This window comes from Paecilomyces variotii, assembly GCF_004022145.1.
Source record: "Paecilomyces variotii strain CBS 101075 chromosome Unknown C8Q69scaffold_26, whole genome shotgun sequence".
NCBI classification, from domain to species: Eukaryota; Fungi; Ascomycota; class Eurotiomycetes; order Eurotiales; family Thermoascaceae; genus Paecilomyces; species Paecilomyces variotii.
In genome coordinates, this window is record NW_021167165.1 from 1 (window position 1) to 15,975 (window position 15,975).

General features: G+C 48.1%; 6 protein-coding genes across 6 annotated transcripts; 3 read left to right on the forward strand and 3 right to left on the reverse strand.

Moving 5' to 3' along the window:
• On the forward strand, window positions 1-2,985 carry C8Q69DRAFT_195722 (putative beta-mannosidase B). The gene is made up of 5 exons (XM_028626020.1): window positions 1-285; window positions 359-1,312; window positions 1,375-1,805; window positions 1,862-2,097; window positions 2,155-2,985. The coding sequence occupies exons 1-5, from the start codon at window positions 155-157 to the stop codon at window positions 2,935-2,937; spliced, it is 2,535 nt and encodes an 844-aa protein (XP_028480818.1). The 5' UTR covers window positions 1-154; the 3' UTR covers window positions 2,938-2,985.
• Window positions 2,986-3,787: 802 nt separating this feature from the next.
• Window positions 3,788-4,554, forward strand: C8Q69DRAFT_483762 (30 kDa heat shock protein). The gene has a single exon (XM_028631729.1). The coding sequence runs from the start codon at window positions 3,926-3,928 to the stop codon at window positions 4,385-4,387; it is 462 nt and encodes a 153-aa protein (XP_028480819.1). The 5' UTR covers window positions 3,788-3,925; the 3' UTR covers window positions 4,388-4,554.
• On the reverse strand, window positions 4,546-7,724 carry C8Q69DRAFT_195696 (fungal-specific transcription factor domain-containing protein). Its single transcript, XM_028626019.1, has 3 exons — window positions 7,167-7,724; window positions 6,206-7,108; window positions 4,546-6,131 (listed from the first exon to the last, which is right to left on the reverse strand). Exons 1-3 carry the CDS (start codon window positions 7,583-7,585, stop codon window positions 4,775-4,777), a joined length of 2,679 nt encoding a protein of 892 aa, XP_028480820.1. The 5' UTR covers window positions 7,586-7,724; the 3' UTR covers window positions 4,546-4,774.
• A 1,386-nt stretch (window positions 7,725-9,110) lies between these two features.
• C8Q69DRAFT_511195 (hypothetical protein) lies at window positions 9,111-9,664 on the reverse strand (the record flags this gene model as incomplete). Its single annotated transcript, XM_028633254.1, has 2 exons — window positions 9,111-9,340; window positions 9,394-9,664. 2 exons carry the CDS (start codon window positions 9,662-9,664, stop codon window positions 9,111-9,113), a joined length of 501 nt encoding a protein of 166 aa, XP_028480821.1.
• Window positions 9,665-9,892: 228 nt separating this feature from the next.
• On the reverse strand, window positions 9,893-11,978 carry C8Q69DRAFT_439842 (putative benzoate 4-monooxygenase cytochrome P450; the record flags this gene model as incomplete). Its single annotated transcript, XM_028628608.1, has 6 exons — window positions 9,893-10,249; window positions 10,316-10,566; window positions 10,636-11,128; window positions 11,182-11,300; window positions 11,352-11,595; window positions 11,682-11,978. 6 exons carry the CDS (start codon window positions 11,976-11,978, stop codon window positions 10,151-10,153), a joined length of 1,503 nt encoding a protein of 500 aa, XP_028480822.1. The 3' UTR covers window positions 9,893-10,150.
• Window positions 11,979-14,062: 2,084 nt separating this feature from the next.
• Window positions 14,063-15,934, forward strand: C8Q69DRAFT_483771 (putative carboxypeptidase S1). The gene is made up of 5 exons (XM_028631730.1): window positions 14,063-14,376; window positions 14,423-14,753; window positions 14,801-15,314; window positions 15,372-15,638; window positions 15,687-15,934. The coding sequence occupies exons 1-5, from the start codon at window positions 14,123-14,125 to the stop codon at window positions 15,749-15,751; spliced, it is 1,431 nt and encodes a 476-aa protein (XP_028480823.1). The 5' UTR covers window positions 14,063-14,122; the 3' UTR covers window positions 15,752-15,934.
• The last annotated feature ends 41 nt before the right edge of the window (window positions 15,935-15,975 follow it).

Sequence of the window (15,975 nt, forward strand, 5' to 3'; positions counted from 1 at the left end):
GTAGTCGAGGTACGGAAGAGGCACCCCCGCTGATTATCTTGACGGTCGGGCCAAGTTCCCAGACGTCAATTAAGCAACTAACCGCACGCATGCATTCGAAGTCAGCCATCAGACCTACTTTTAGACATCGCCCATCTACTTTGCACCCTTCGTTATGGTCAAGATCTTCGAACAGACACTTTCAACAGGATGGTATTTCAAACAGGTGGACGACGCGGAACAGGCATGGATGCCCGTGCCGTCCATTCCCTCTGTTGTTCACCAAGATCTCTTAGCAAATGGAGAGTACGTATCGATCTTATGAAGTTACAATCATCACCCGGAAGTCGAGAAAAGCACCCGCTTACCGCGATTCCAGGATTCCTGATCCATTCATTGGCTTCAATGAGCTAAGGACCGATTGGGTAGGTGAGAGGGCTTGGGTATATCGGAGGTCGTTTCAAAGTCCACCGATTCATCCCAATGCAGTGGTCGACTTGTTATTCGACGGGTTGGATACGTTCGCCAAGGTAAAATTGGACGGAACAACAGTTCTCGAATCCGATAATATGTTTCTTTCTCATCGCCTGAATGTGACGGACTTCCTCAAAGCGCAAAAGCAACATGTGCTCGAAATTGAAATTGATTCCGCACTCATACGCGCGAGGAAAATCAAAGATAGTCACCCTCACCACAGGTGGGTCGGATACAATGGCGAAATGGCCAGACTTGGTGTCAGAAAGGCCCAGTACCACTGGGGCTGGGATTGGGGTCCCTTACTCATGACTGCAGGTATCTGGAGACCAGTACGACTGGAGATGTACTCTATAAGAGTAGACGATATCTGTGTGGAGACTCAGCTGTCTAAGGATCATCAAGCAGTGACAGTGATGGCTTCCGCTCAGATGACTGGCGACAGTCCTGCAGTGTATAAAGCTGTATTTTCCTTGAGCTTAATGGGACACGAGATGGAGAGCAAAATAGTATCAATTGATACTAATGGCAATGCTAAGGCCGATATTGACATAGTAAATCCGCAGCTGTGGTGGCCCAACGGTTATGGCCCTCAGACACTCTATGAAATCTCAGTCTGTGTCACCAAGGACGGTGAGGCATTCCACCAGGTATCGAAGAAAATCGGAATCAGGACGGCGGAAGTCGTCCAGGAGCTCGATAAACATGGAAAATCATTTCTATTCCGCATAAATGGAGTTGATATCTTTTGTGGTGGTTCATGCTGGATTCCGGCGGATAGCTTTCTCCCCAGTATCACCAAGGACAGATATCGACAGTGGATCGAACTGATGGCTGCTGGCCGTCAAGTGATGATAAGGTATTACTGGCTTCTATAACAATACGATTGGGCTGTGGTCCAGCGCAACTAACATCCTCTAGGGTATGGGGTGGAGGAATATACGAAGATGATTCATTCTATGACGCATGTGACGAATATGGAATCATGGTATGGCAGGACTTTATGTTCGGCTGTGGTAACTATCCCGCTTGGCCTGCCATGTTAGACTCTATTCGCAAAGAAGCGACATACAATGTACGACGACTGCGCCACCATCCAGCAATTGTGATCTTGGCCGGCAATAACGAAGATTATCAAGTGCAGGAACAGGAGGGTCTCACTTATGACTTCGAGGATAAGAATAGGGACAACTGGTTGAAGAGTGACTTTCCTGCGCGGTATATTTACGAAGAGCTTCTCCCTACCGTTATAAGAGAAGAGTGTCCATGGGTGTTTTACCATCCTGGAAGTCCGTGGGGCGATGGAAAACCTACATCTGACCCGACTGTAGGCGATCTCCATCAGTGGAATGGTAAACTGTCCTCTTCCAGTTGTCAAGGCATTCGACAGTTGTTAACGATTATATAGTGTGGCACGGGACGCAGGAGAAATACCAAATCTTCGAGCAACTGGGAGGGCGGTTCAACAGCGAATTCGGCATGGAGGCGTTCCCACACCTGGAAACCGTCAATTACTTCGTGAAAGACGAGATTGACAGGTTTCCTCAGTCACACATAATGGATTTTCACAACAAAGCGGCTGGACACGAACGTAGGATTGCGACCTATGTCGAGGAAAATCTGCGGACTTCTACAGACTTGCAGGTAACTCTAACTATAATTATGCTATGAGGACTCACGACTCTGCTAACATTGAATTAGACATATATCCACCTGACTCAAGTAGTCCAAGCAGAAACGATGCTTTATGCCTACCGTAGCTGGCGGCGTCAATGGGGAGACAATCGTCGCTGCGGTGGTGCTTTGGTTTGGCAGCTGAATGATTGCTGGCCGGCGATTTCGTGGGCAATTGTCGATTACTTTCTACGCCCGAAGCCAGCATACTATGCAATAGCACGAGCATTGACTCCAGTCGCAGTCGGAGTTGAACGCGAACACCATGATTGGAGTGTCAGTCATGCGAGACCCCCGAAGACGATTAAATACAACCTTTGGGTTGCTAGCAGTCTACAGACAGAAGTCGTAGCTACCGTCGAACTGAGGTTTATTTCCATCAGTACCGGCTCTGAGATCTGTCAATCAAGGACAAATCGCGGCATCCATGTCATGCCAAACGGGACGACAGACATCATCCTCGATGGTATCATTGATTGTGTCGCGTATCCCGAAGCGCATGTGCTCGCTGCGCGGTTATGGATAGGTGATCGCATCGTTTCCCGTGACATTGACTGGCCGCAGCCCTACAAGTACCTTGACTTGACACACCGTGGGCTAGAGATAAATGAATCGGTGCGGACGGACGACGAACGCATTATAGTCATCTCAGCAAAGAAACCGGTTAAATGCCTCGTCTTTGAAGCGAGGGACGGTGTTAGTCTAAGTGACAGCGCATTAGACATTGTTCCAGGCGATGATCAGACTGTGACGATAACAGGACTGAACGCCAGCGATGAGGCATTAGGATGGAAATTCCTCGGCCAGTAGTGTGCCAGTAGTGTCCTGACTAGGTTCTGTATTCTATCAAGACTCGAGGACCATCTGGATGATGATTCTTCATTTCTACGGAGACGTTGCTTATTTCTACCCAAACGCAATGCACTCTTCACGGTACCGAATTTTGAGAAAGAAGACCAGACATCTAACCAACTCTAGAAACAAAGTATGTATCGATCGTATGACAGTCTTGATATATGATGTGGTATGAACTTCAAGCAGGGGTTTCATCACAGGCACGTCCCTACATACGTCATTTGTAAACTCAATAAGGAATAAGTGAAAGTAGATGTTCGCTGTATCGGTTTTCAGCTCTAGTATTGATGGTGGTGATACAATATTATGTATTGTAGATCTCATGCCCTCCTGAGATGCCGATAATCAAACCCTTCAAGACACCGTTAGAGATATATTCTATCTGATATGTCTTTAGGCAGATAGAAGCATATTGTACAGCTTATCGATCAGTAAAGAAACGTGCAAGGGCTAACTTCCTGCTCCGGCGATGGTCGAGACTTTGCGATATCTTTCCACTCGATTCTCATCCAATAACTGCCATCGCGGATAAAGCGGAAGATCAATAACTAACTACAACGTAAAACACCGCACCAGTAGTTTCCAATGGATTATGACGAGACAATGAGTCCATGCAGGTTAGCTCTGATCCCCTTGGCTGAAATATCATGATCCTTCATCGTCACGTCACCTCACTGCCAGCAGTGTATTCTAGAAATTCCCATTCGAAACTATATGTACCTGTGTAGATCATGAGACATAGATAATAGACCACCAAGCTTCCCAGATACAAATAAGAGTCAGATCTCGCTCCATTCCAATGTCTACACGCTCGACCTCTAGAATTCTACCTTCTACCAAGGCCCTTCTTCGTCCCACAACAAAAGCTACACACTCCGTGATCCCCAGCCGGCTCTTTGCAACCCCGCGAATTCACGCTTTACGAAACGTTCCTGTCAGAACCATGTCTCTCATTCCACGCTGGCCTGAGCGAGAATTCAGCTCCCTTTTCCGTCTCCTCGATGACTACACTGACCACGTCGCCTCTCGCAATACACCCACGGGAGTGAGATCGTTCGCTCCTCGATTTGACGTCCGCGAGACAAAGGAAGCATACCACCTGGACGGTGAACTGCCCGGAATCTCTCAGAAGGATGTAGACATCGAATTCACCGACTCTCACACGCTGGTCATAAAGGGAAAGACGGAGCGCGAGTACAGCTCTCCCAATGCCGATGAAGGGGACAAGAAAGCGGATCACCGATACTGGGTCAGCGAACGGTCGATTGGCGAGTTCCACCGGACATTCACGTTCCCAACGCGTGTCGACCAGGATCGTGTCAAGGCAAGCCTGAAGGATGGAGTGTTGTCCATTGAGGTCCCGAAGGCAGCACCGGCAGCGGCGAAGAAGATCACAGTGACCTAAAGTTCCTGCTGCTGAGGGCTGTAGGGGCATATGCATTATGTAGCTGTGTGGATACGATGAGGGGCAGCACCATTTGAAAGTTAGGGATATTTCGAATAGGACTTCTTAATTGTACAAGAGCCCAACCTCCCACACTATTGCAGTCAGATTGAGACGTAGGACCTCATTGTCATCTACAAATTGGGTATATGTACAATGTATAAAAATGATTTTGAGCCGGGTCCAATAAGCGACAACTCATCCTAACGACCCAGCTTGGAAAGTTTGCACAAAAAAAAAAGGTTAAATATCGATACTCATCATGGACATGAACAGATGGGACCACCGCCCGCTGCAAATACTACAACTTCTTGGTAAAACTCCGAACACCGAGATCATGAAGAACCATTAGTAATCAGTATCAATGTCACTAAGACTGAAGCATGCATTCCCAGGAGAAAGGAGTGGAGAACCCAGAAGATCATCTAGCGCCATGTCGTAAGTCAAGTACTGGTCGTATTCTGTAAGCACGGACGGATGCACCATGATATTCTTTGGCGCATGTGATGCTGAGGCATCAGGAGCGGGTTGATGCCCTGTATGATCATCCATAGACGGTGTAGACAGCACCGTCGGATGTGTTGGAATCTTGTTAGTCTCCACCGTTAGACGAGTAGTGGGCAAATCAGCGATGTCGAGAGAGAGTTTTCTAGCCAGGCGACGGATAATATCATCGCAGAGATTCCAAGCACGTTGTGAATCCACACTTCCTGACGACATGCGATGAAGCCAGCGGACCGCCTTTTTGGCTTGTTCAAATATTGGCAAGACTCCATGAGGGTTATGCTGTGCCCTATAGGCAATCTCGATCAGCAGCACGGCGGTTGACTGCATCAGATAATGCAACACACACCACCAAGGGGATATGCGATTGAGCCAGATGACATCGGGCTCGTCGGGCAACAGGGCTAGCATCTGGCAGGCCGAATTGATCCCCAGCGTGGCCGTACTATCCACCGGCCGGCTAGACTCTCGGTCATTGCTAGGTTGTCGGTCAAGCCGACGCAAGCAAGGACGGCTGATGGTTAAGCGGGTGCTGTAATACCGAAAGGCCAAACTTGCTCGTTGTCTTACAAACCTATCGTCCTTATGAGGCTCCTTGAACCGAAACACTTCTGGCAGTTTCTCGAACCAGGTCTCGATCTGCTCACTTAGCCCCAGGATGGAACCTTCCACTTCAACCCACGGTCGCTGGGCGGCTCCAGGAGAATACAATGTGTCGATGGCATTTCGCATGATCAAGGTTAACTCGATGAAGAAGACAAAATATAGTGATACGTTGGGAGTGATCATCCTCGGGACTCTAGCAGCAGCCTGCTGGTACGGTCCATGGATAACCACAGCTTCCCTCCATGAATTCCTGGGAGTCGTTGGCGTAGTGGAGAGAGAAGGCTTCGGAGGAGCAGCGAGAACATCGTCCAGGCACTGCCTGCGCAGTTGGTGATTTGACAGAACGCCAGCCACATAGGGATCTTGGAAGTCCTCTTCCTCAAATGGAACGGGAAGCGGTGTTGTACACGACTTCTCCGCGTAGCTGATGGGACGACCCGTCATGATGCAAAGTAAATGCTCCAGCGTGTACAAGGCCCACCAGACCCGATATCGAATCTCCTTGGATGTACTCGATATTACTTTACTTTCGCTTCGCAGGTTGATGCCCATAGCCACCGCCGAACGGACAGCACCACCGCAGATTCTCCACGATCTTGCAGAACAGTCGTCAGAATATTACTTTTGCACAAAAGAAAACTGCAGGAGAAAAGCACAGTAGCCGCTCACCTGTTGACCTGACCAATTGTCAAGAAGTAAAAGGACATAAGGCCTTCCACCTGCACTTGCTGCAGATCCGGGTGAGCTAAAAGTGGCGCCTTATTGATACTCAGCTGGCACGCACGCGTGAAATATACGAAGTGATCACTGTCGGGGCCTCTGAATGTTTCTTCAACGAGGGTCGTATATTTCGCAGCCAGCGCGAATATTAGGTTCAAGATGGCCAGCCACTTGTTCCCCGGTCTGACAGAAGGCTTGCTGTAGAATAATCGGTATTGGTGCATGAATGTGACTTTGCCCACGATAGGGAACGTGGGATGGACGACGTTGAAGTAAGAGTTCAACAGCTTGTCGGCTACTGCCTGCGAAGGCAACTGGTATGGGTCGATATCTCCAGCTACCGACAATTCGATGTCGTCCAGGAAATAACTGACGGATGCCACCGAGTAGTTTTCGTCGTTAGCACCACTGGGGATCTGTGACGACACAGGGACGGTCGAGTTCGATTCCTCATGGATATCCCTCTTCAACTTCTGCATCCACGAAGTATCCGAATATGTCCCTACGAATCCAGTCGCCTGGGCTTTCTTATTTCGATTGAAGTCCTCGTCTGTATAGTCGACCACCTGAAACGTCTTTGCTGAATTGTGTCCCATTCTTCCCGTTGCGTCGTTGATCAGAGCTTCGGTGCCTGATGGCGACGCCGTTGCCTCCGTAGACATCATCACTCGATCAGCCGGGTGATACTGCTGAAGTGGATTAGAGGGGGTTGGAAGGGGCACACGGTGCGTCGAGCGCACGTTGGGCAGAGCCCTCTCGATGAGTCGTGCATCTTGTTCGTCCACCCGGTATTGAAGCTGCCGCAACAAGGCTTCATAATTGCGGACCTGATTGGAGAGCTGCTCTAACTCCCTGTTTGCAATCTATCATCAGTCCCAGTTCCTTAAGAATAATACGGAGCAGAACGTACTTGGCCACCCGTTCCCTTTTCCCCTCGCTATAATAGCAAGCTACCCCGTATCCCTGACAGCGTTCGCATGCTGGTTGTTGTCCGCCGCACTTGACCTTTTGCTCCCGGCACGGCTCACAGGCTCGCGCAACTCGTCTCCGGCCAGAAGGTTTCGACTGAGACGAGGCATCTTCTGCGTTCATGGCCGACTGCGGCGTCTTCGGGGACGGGAGGTCTGCGCGTTCGGGGATCGACGAGGCACGGCCGGTACGATCCGTTCGCTCCGCAGGCGTCGTGCTGGAACGATGTCTCTCATCAGGTTGCGGATGTGTCGCAGTGAGCGCCGTATCGTTTGAATCTGCTGAAGAGGCTCTTCCCGCGGGGCCCGGCGATGCATATTCAGCATCCAGCCTCAGTCGTCGTCGCTTCCAGTCGCCCATGCTGCCAGCGATGAATCAATTCCCTTATCGCCCACCGACCTGGCTCATCTCGTGGAAGAGAAAAGACAAGAGATCCAGGATGGCTGCTATGCCTCGATTGACGAGTCCAGACGTCAAAAAGAGGTCAGTGCGCGAGATGGCAGGTTCGTTGCAAGTATGCGGGGAGTTCCTCTTCTTCGGGTTCTCTAGCAGCAGATCAGATCAAGTTTAGCTGAGCCTCAGAAGATACGGGAGAACTCTCTCACACGCGGTGGCGTCTCTCTTCCCCACACGGCAGTTTCAGCAATTTTTTTTTTTTTTCTTCCTTCGTTGCCGATCACTAGTCGAGCCACGACCCGAATCCTTTACTTCTGCTCGATCTACCGTCCAATGGCTCGTGGATAGCCGCTGAAGGCGCTCGGGTAGAAGGGAAGAAGTCCTGGTGCGATGTCGGTATAATATGTGATAATGATAATCCAGTCGATCTCCCCCCATAAGCGCAGAAGGGACAAATAATGCTCGTTGGCATGACGGATCGCGAACCATGTAACTATGTAACTACCCAGGTATTATTATCATAAAAATTACGCCCAGAGATAACTACCTAGTGGATCTAGAGATCTGCCTGTCATATCCACTACTGACTATGCAAAGACCGCATTTGCCACTCGGAAATTTTTGTTCTCGGCCGTGATATAACTGGAACGGCTCAGTAACTAGATCGATAGATCATCTAAGAGTATCACCCGCTCACAGTCAGCTTTTGGGGCCGTAGACCTCTGCTAAAGATCACCATGGATCGAACGTGTTAGAGCAGCTTCTGGGACGACTTCTCGGGCGACTCTCATGGAGAACCGCGTCTCTCATCCCGACAGTCTGGTATGACAGTGTCTTACTAGGACCGTACTTAAACGGTCAAAAGGCTGTTCTCCGATTGGGGCCGCAGGTAGCTTAAGCGTGAGGATATACTTCAATCTCTTTTTATTGGACCGGAAGAACTGCCCGGTCAGATAGGCTAAGGAGGACTGGATAAGTTCTCCGTTTGATGGTCATTATTAGCGTCGCTGGTTCTTTATTCGATCACAGTTTGGGATTGCGATTCGAATCTGGAAGCCAGCTGTGCTCATTCCCCTTGGTCATACCTTACTGGTGCATCAAAAAAGATGCAATATGAGACCGATGGCCGAGACGAGTGCGGATGAGGTTTCCGCATCTGTGCAGATCGGATTGTGTGGCTAGAATCGAGATGCTAATGTACTTACAACCACACATAAAGGAGTGAAAGAGTACTTGGAGGGGGAAATGAATATGCCGGAGTCATCAAGATACTCAAACAGACACACTCCATGTGAGCCATGGGCATAATCTCGTCCCCCATTTAATGGTTTCTGCTTGGCGACAACAATACTCCATTCATCTCTTGACACTCAGAGGCTATGCTGTGTATAACCCATATAGGTACAGAATTGACGTCGCAGTATGCACATATTTGCGCTGTTGTTGTTGTTGTACAGGTCATACTAGTTGACAGAGATGCATATAAATTTTATAGACCCCACTCATTGTATGCCACAATCGCATGAATCAAGCCCGAGAGAGCATGAAGGATCCATCGACCATGCCAACCGCCGTAGTCGAGACCTCCGTAGGCCCAGACGATGTACGCATCCAGCTCCGCTGCAACCTGGACGCAGAAGAAAAATCCGTCAGCAACGACATAGGCGCCTATTAACGTAGCATAGCTGCGCGGTGACAGATGAGAAAAGGATTCGAAGACTGTTACGCGATAGCTTTACGTACTGAAGTTGCAAACATTAGCGCCTTTATACCCTCCCTGTTATGTTGAAATCCGAGTATAAAATGGGCGACTCCGACCATAACATCTCGCGCCGCAGTGACGTATAGAAACGTCGAAGGAGCGGACTCGACGCCAACACCTGACGGTGAAGGAGTCTTCGTGACCGGAGGATAGTATAGGGGAAGGCCAAAGAGATCGTATGCTTTGCGCGGATTAAATAGTGGGATCGTTGATAGTCCTAGAAATGTCGTTCCCAGGAATACTGCCGTCGGAGGAAGGCCCAAGGGAGTAATTAAAGACATAGTCGAATGTTTGGAGAATTAAATCATCGAACGACCACTTACTGAACAGGATATACCGGGTTTTTTTTCCCCTTTTTGAATGAAGTATGTTCTTTCTTGCTTCTGAAGTAGCCCGGGGACTTGATATAAAGGATGATGATATACCTATGATCGGATCTGTCATGTGACGATTGAGATTACATTCATTCGCCACTGTTCAAGACCCAGTAGAATTGCTATTTCGAGTAACAGACGTCTCTGTTTCGAAATACTTATAATATAATCTCGAGCATTACTGGAACTCTTCGTGATCCAACGGTAATGTTGTCTTGGTTCACTTCCCAAGGTAACAAAGCAGTCTTCACCCAATAGCTAGTTGTTCGTCTGTTCTATGAAAAGATTGAACAAATGTCCTCGTTTCAGCAGTAAATACACGGAACGTACTCCTGGTACAATATACCTAACGTTTACTATTTGACAAGCATTGCTCTGGGGGATCTTTGAAACCTATTGCGAGCGAGATTTAAGGGTGACGCGGATATTCTCATTTCTCACAAACCAGGAATTCGTGACCTTCCATTCATCGCTGGGAAAGCTTAGACCCATCTAAGAGAATCAGAGTTAGTCATTACAACAGGAAACTTCAGCGCTAAAATAAGGGTGTCTACAAACCTCGAAAGTAGAAAATAGAGTGGCGATGAGCTTGTAACTCTCGAGCTGACTGAGCCGTTTCCCTAGACATGCCCTCTTGCCAGCACCAAACGACAGCTCGCAAGATTTCATCTTTGAACGTCGTGTCTGGAATTCAGCTTCAGTTTCATGAATTTGCTTCATCCATCTTTCTGGGATGAATCTATCGGGTTCTGGACCGAATACAGCCTCGTCACGGTTGACAACCCAAGGATTCATGCCGACAATCGTGCCTAGAAGATATCAGTTTGTCAATCCCATTTTATGGGTTTCTCCAAGAAGCCACATGCCCAGTCACGTACCTTCAGGAATGTATCTACCGTCAGGGAGAGTCAAGCCACCCTCTGGGACGACACGTTCCAGCATCAGGGCGGCACCAGGATGGATACGCATGGCTTCGCGCATGACGGCGTCAAGGTATGGGAGCTGTTGTGCCTTCTTCCAGCTGACCGGAGTTTCAAGTGAAGCACATTCCATGCTGAGTTTCTCATGCACATTCGGATTCTTTAAGACATAGTAGATAGTGGCACATAAGAGATTTGCCGTGGTGTCGCTTCCAGCAATCAAGTTGTTGAGAAGGTAAGTTATCATCATATTGTCATCTATTATATCCGAGTATTTACTCCTAACACCCAGTAGCTTTTCGAGGAAGTCTGGCTTTTCGGGAGGACCGTTGGCTTGACGTTTCTGAAGGGCTGTGGTTCCCAGAACGACAGCCCAGTCCATAGCCGGGGGCCCAAATCGCAAAAAACGATTCTGGGATAGTAAGCGGTGCAGACGAGGAATTTGAGAAGTCTATGTCAAAATATGAGTATGAATCTGGGACAAGAAAACCACTGGGTACAAACTCGGGCAAAATAGTCACTGTCCTGGGCGGATATTTCGAGAAAACCGGTCACATCCTTTCCAGCATCGAGAATCCCGAGGTCTTCCCCGAATGTGATCTTGTTCATCAGATCCCAGGAAACTAAAGCCGAAATTCAGTTAATGAATGCTGGAGACCGCAAACTCCACTTACAGTATAACAGATACTGGTCCATATTGCAGACGTTCAGAGTCTCGGCAAATCGTTCCGTAAGCTTTTTGGTGAAGCACACGATCATCTCATCAATGCAATGTTCAAGTTCTAATAGTTTAGTCATAGAGTAGAGGGGAGCGATCGGACGCATATAGAATGAATGCCAATTTTCATCTCTTGTGGAGAATAGATTGGGTACGCTTCTTCCGTCCACTATAGGTTCCTTGACTCCATACATAGCACTCTATGGTTATATCACGTTAATGGGTCATTTCTAGATGGAATGGGTACAGTGATGAACGATGGGTTGAAATTGTGGTGACACCATACCTTTTTCCACAGAGTCTTGGTCGAGAAGACTGTGTTGATCAGATTTGGGTCCGACAGGCTAATGGTATTGGGGCCCATCCTGACAGCAGTTCCATGTTTCCGATGCAGTTTAATGTGCGTATTCTGGCAGTTTCCTCTGACAACGTCCCGGAATCGCCAAAAATTCGTGTATCTCGCCGCAACAGGCCCTGGAAACACTTTCAACGGAGACAGCAAGTAACTCCACAGCGTAGCAGAAAGAGCGAGGGCCGCCCAGAAGAGGAGTACCAGAACGAGAATACTGACAAATGACTCCATTGGATATCGGAATGATCAAAAAAGGAACTTCCTTGGCAGATTGAGGAGGTATATGCACTTTGTTCAAAAACAGTGGTAAGATATGGAACGAATTTGTACGGAGAATCTGTGAATTTCTCCCGTACAGATTTTAAATCACTCCAAACTGTAGTCGAGATATCCTATTCACGACCCGATGATCAGCAGTCAAATTCTCGGGGAAATGCCAACCAAGCACATAATAGCACAGACCAGCGCCCCTATGAGACATGTGGCTTTCATTGGATAATAATATTAACGCCACCTTCTGAAGCAGGCACTGAGAGGTGGTTATCATGTAGAAGATAAGCTCACGTCCTTTGTGATGGGACTAGATATCTCACATGCTTATTCTGATGATCTTGCTTGGTTCAAAACATCTATAATCGTCAATCAAATAATAAGGGGAAGGTACGAGACTCCCAGGCGTGTATTGGTCCTTGCGCAATCCTTTCAGACGGACACTTTGGACTGATTACATAGCTTATGTATAGTCTGGGTCGCTGCAAGGACGACATCGAACCCAATAATCCTTCGCCATCACCTGGCAAAGTTCCACGGTCTCAAGAGTTTAAGGAGACCGCTAGTCTTCTTGAGGGATTGACATCAGTCGCAAAATTTGGAGGACCCCATACATTATGCAATTCATACCGCGAAGTTTTAGTCTGTGAGTGTTCATAGTTGCGGTCTAGCAGGAAAAAGGGTCATATATGCGACAAGTACAGCCTTCAGTCTCAAAGAAAATGGGGTTTAACTATCCGGGGACTGGCAATAAAAGATTATTTTCTTGACCATGGTTCGTTCTTTGTTATCTTGGCTGCTGTTGGCGGATAGACTTAAGAATAGCCTTGATCAACTAGCTGTACTTCGGTCAATGAAAGAACACGCCACATCCCAGCACCCATGGCCCCTTTGATTCTCCCTTTCATTGACAACTAAATTCCCTCAATGAGCACAATTCACCAGCAGCCGATTTCTAGACGCTAAGGATATTCGCTCTACATTCTGATTGTACATACCATGTTAGGATACTTAAGCTGTGCTCGACTACGTTCCACGCAAGGTCCAAACGGGAGAAGAGGAGTGTAGTCAATGCAGCCACAATAACAATAACATCCAATGATAGATGATGCACACCCAAAGATCCAGCAAGATGCGAGAATGGCCCTCTGGGCAATGATCGCCGATGTGACCGTCGCCCTCTCGTTACGAATCTTACAAAAGTACAAGCATAACTTAACTTGAGCAGCGCCTCGATTCCATTATCTCAGCCGGTCATAGAGAATAGATATTATCAAGCTCAAGTACAATCTGCTGGTTGGCTCCGAGATATGAGCTCAATTTTGGGTTTTTATATCAGTTAATAACTAGCTTGTAGATGATGACACACGGTGCGCAGAACAGCATCACGCACTACTACCAGAAGAGAATAGATAGTCCAATTGTCCGAGTTCATTGATCCATAAAACATTGAAATCGACAATACCAAAGACAAAAGGAATAACCCCCATTGCTGGGATGTTTGTCATACAGCAGAATCGAAGTGCTTGGTGCTTCTTGGAGGAATCTTGTAGCGATGCTTGTCACCTCACCTGCACCGAAGCGCTTTTTGCACGGAGTTCCGTTGGACATCATTATTGCGAACCAGCCCAGGTTGGGAGGTCCGCAAGACTTGGCGGTTGCAGTAGCGGTCGCAGTAGCATTGCTGAACCTGTACACATGCGTTGGTATAGGCGATCCCGTCCGTGGATTGGTGGTCATTGCATGTTGTGTTAGGCCATACTTAACCCGCATCGTCCATAGCGATGTCATGGTCGCCGATGATCACATCCCGTGCAGGGTCTTGATTCACAGAATCAATGCAGGTTCCCGTATCGCTATAATAAGAACCGCAGTGCACAATGTCTATGGATATCCAGAATGATCAACAGGGACTTCCCAGGACATATTCTAGCGTATGCGGAAATGGACTGGAGTACTAGCAGAGTTCTCCTGGTCACCGCGCCTGGATATCCATGCATATGGACGATAGTACTACGCCTCTCAGGCCTTATAAAGCCGCCGATGCTGCTATACGCTAGCACAAAGTCCTAAGAACGAGGTACAGGTCAATTCATACTGTCAATATGCGGCTTCATCCTCGCTCGATCCTCCTTTCGGCTGCACTGGCGTGGTCAGTGACAGCAGCCCCAACGGAACAGGTGGATGATAAGAGATCCATCGTCGAGCGAGATGGAATCACCTACCATGTGTTCGAGCATGCAGCAACAGGTGCGAAGATGGAGTTCGTCAAGAACTCGGGGATCTGCGAAACCACCCCCGGAGTCAACCAATACTCCGGGTATCTGTCCGTAGGAACGGGAATGAATATGTGGTTCTGGTATGTTGTCCGAGGTTGGTCAATCAACCTTATCTAATATATTCAGGTTCTTCGAGGCCCGAAATAATGCCAGTAACGCGCCTCTTGCAGCATGGTTCAACGGTGGCCCAGGTTGCTCTTCGATGATCGGATTGTTCCAAGAGAATGGGCCGTGTCATTTCGTAAATGGAGAGGAAACGCCATCCCTCAACAATAACAGCTTCAACAACTTTGCAAATATGCTCTATATCGATCAACCGATTGGGGTCGGATTCTCCTACGGCGTAGACAACGCGACGAGCACGAAGACAGCAGCACCGTATGTTTGGAAGCTGCTTCAGGCATTCTATGCTCAGTTCCCGGAGTATGAGAGCCGAGATTTCGCGATATTCACCGAGGTACCAATCCCGTGCTGAATCAAGAAAACCAGTGCTAACCAGCGCAGTCCTACGGTGGACACTACGGACCGGAATTTACCCATTATATACGGAAGCAGAACGACGCAATCAAGACAGGCATGGTGGATGGTGAAAACATCAACATTATCGCTCTTGGGATCAACAACGGCTGGTTTGACAGTGCAATTCAAGAGAAGGCATACATTGACTACGCATACAATAACACGTACAGGCAATTGATCAATGCTACCCAGCGTAACTCGCTCCTTGACTTTTACGCCAATGATTGTCTGCCAGCAGTCGAGAAATGCACTCGGAATGGCTCCAACCAGGAGTGTGAAAATGCAAGTACTACGTGCGGCAGTGAAATCGAACAGCGCATCATTGACAGTGCAGACTTCGATGTCTACGACGTTCGGCAACCATCTAATGATCCTTATCCACCGGCGACGTACTCCAGTTATCTACAGAAGGCTGATGTGGTGAAAGCAATCGGCGCAAAGACCGCGTATCAGGAGTGTTCATATGCTGTATCCTCAGATTTCCAAGGAACAGGTGACGGTAAGTTCACGCACCATCGATGTTTCGCTATTTCTATGTGGCTGACAGCATGAGTAGTTTCTCGCACCTACCTAGACACACTTTCCGCTGTAGTGCAGTCTGGTATCAGAGTTCTGCTTTGGGCGGGTGATGCGGACTGGATATGTAACTACAAAGGAGTCCAGAAAGTGGCAGAAATGGTGGACTTCCCAGGTATAACCGAGTTTGGGAACGCGCAATTGCAGTCGTATACGGTTAATGGAGAGAAGAAAGGCGAGTTCAAGACCGTCGATAACTTTTCATATTTGAGAGTATATGGTGCTGGCCATGAAGTTCCATATTACCGTGAGTGGACTTCTAAGCATCTTTGGAGTGTTACTGATAAGGAAACAGAACCACAAACTGCGCTACAGGTCTTCGAGCAGACAGTTAAGAAAATGGCCATTTCATCTACTTAGTTCCTTGGGCAACCTAATGGCTGGTTATCGCCACTGCTAACGAAAGGGTGGATGTGTTAATCGGCAGCGTGGGGGCCAAAAGAGCAGGAAAAACAAATATCGAAGTCCATCAAGTACACGTAGATCGCGCCTCGAATGAAGTCTATACTTAGCAAAGCTTTTCACCTAGTAGCTTAACGCTCTAGCCAATATGTATTCTTTTTTCTATTTTTCATAGCACTGTA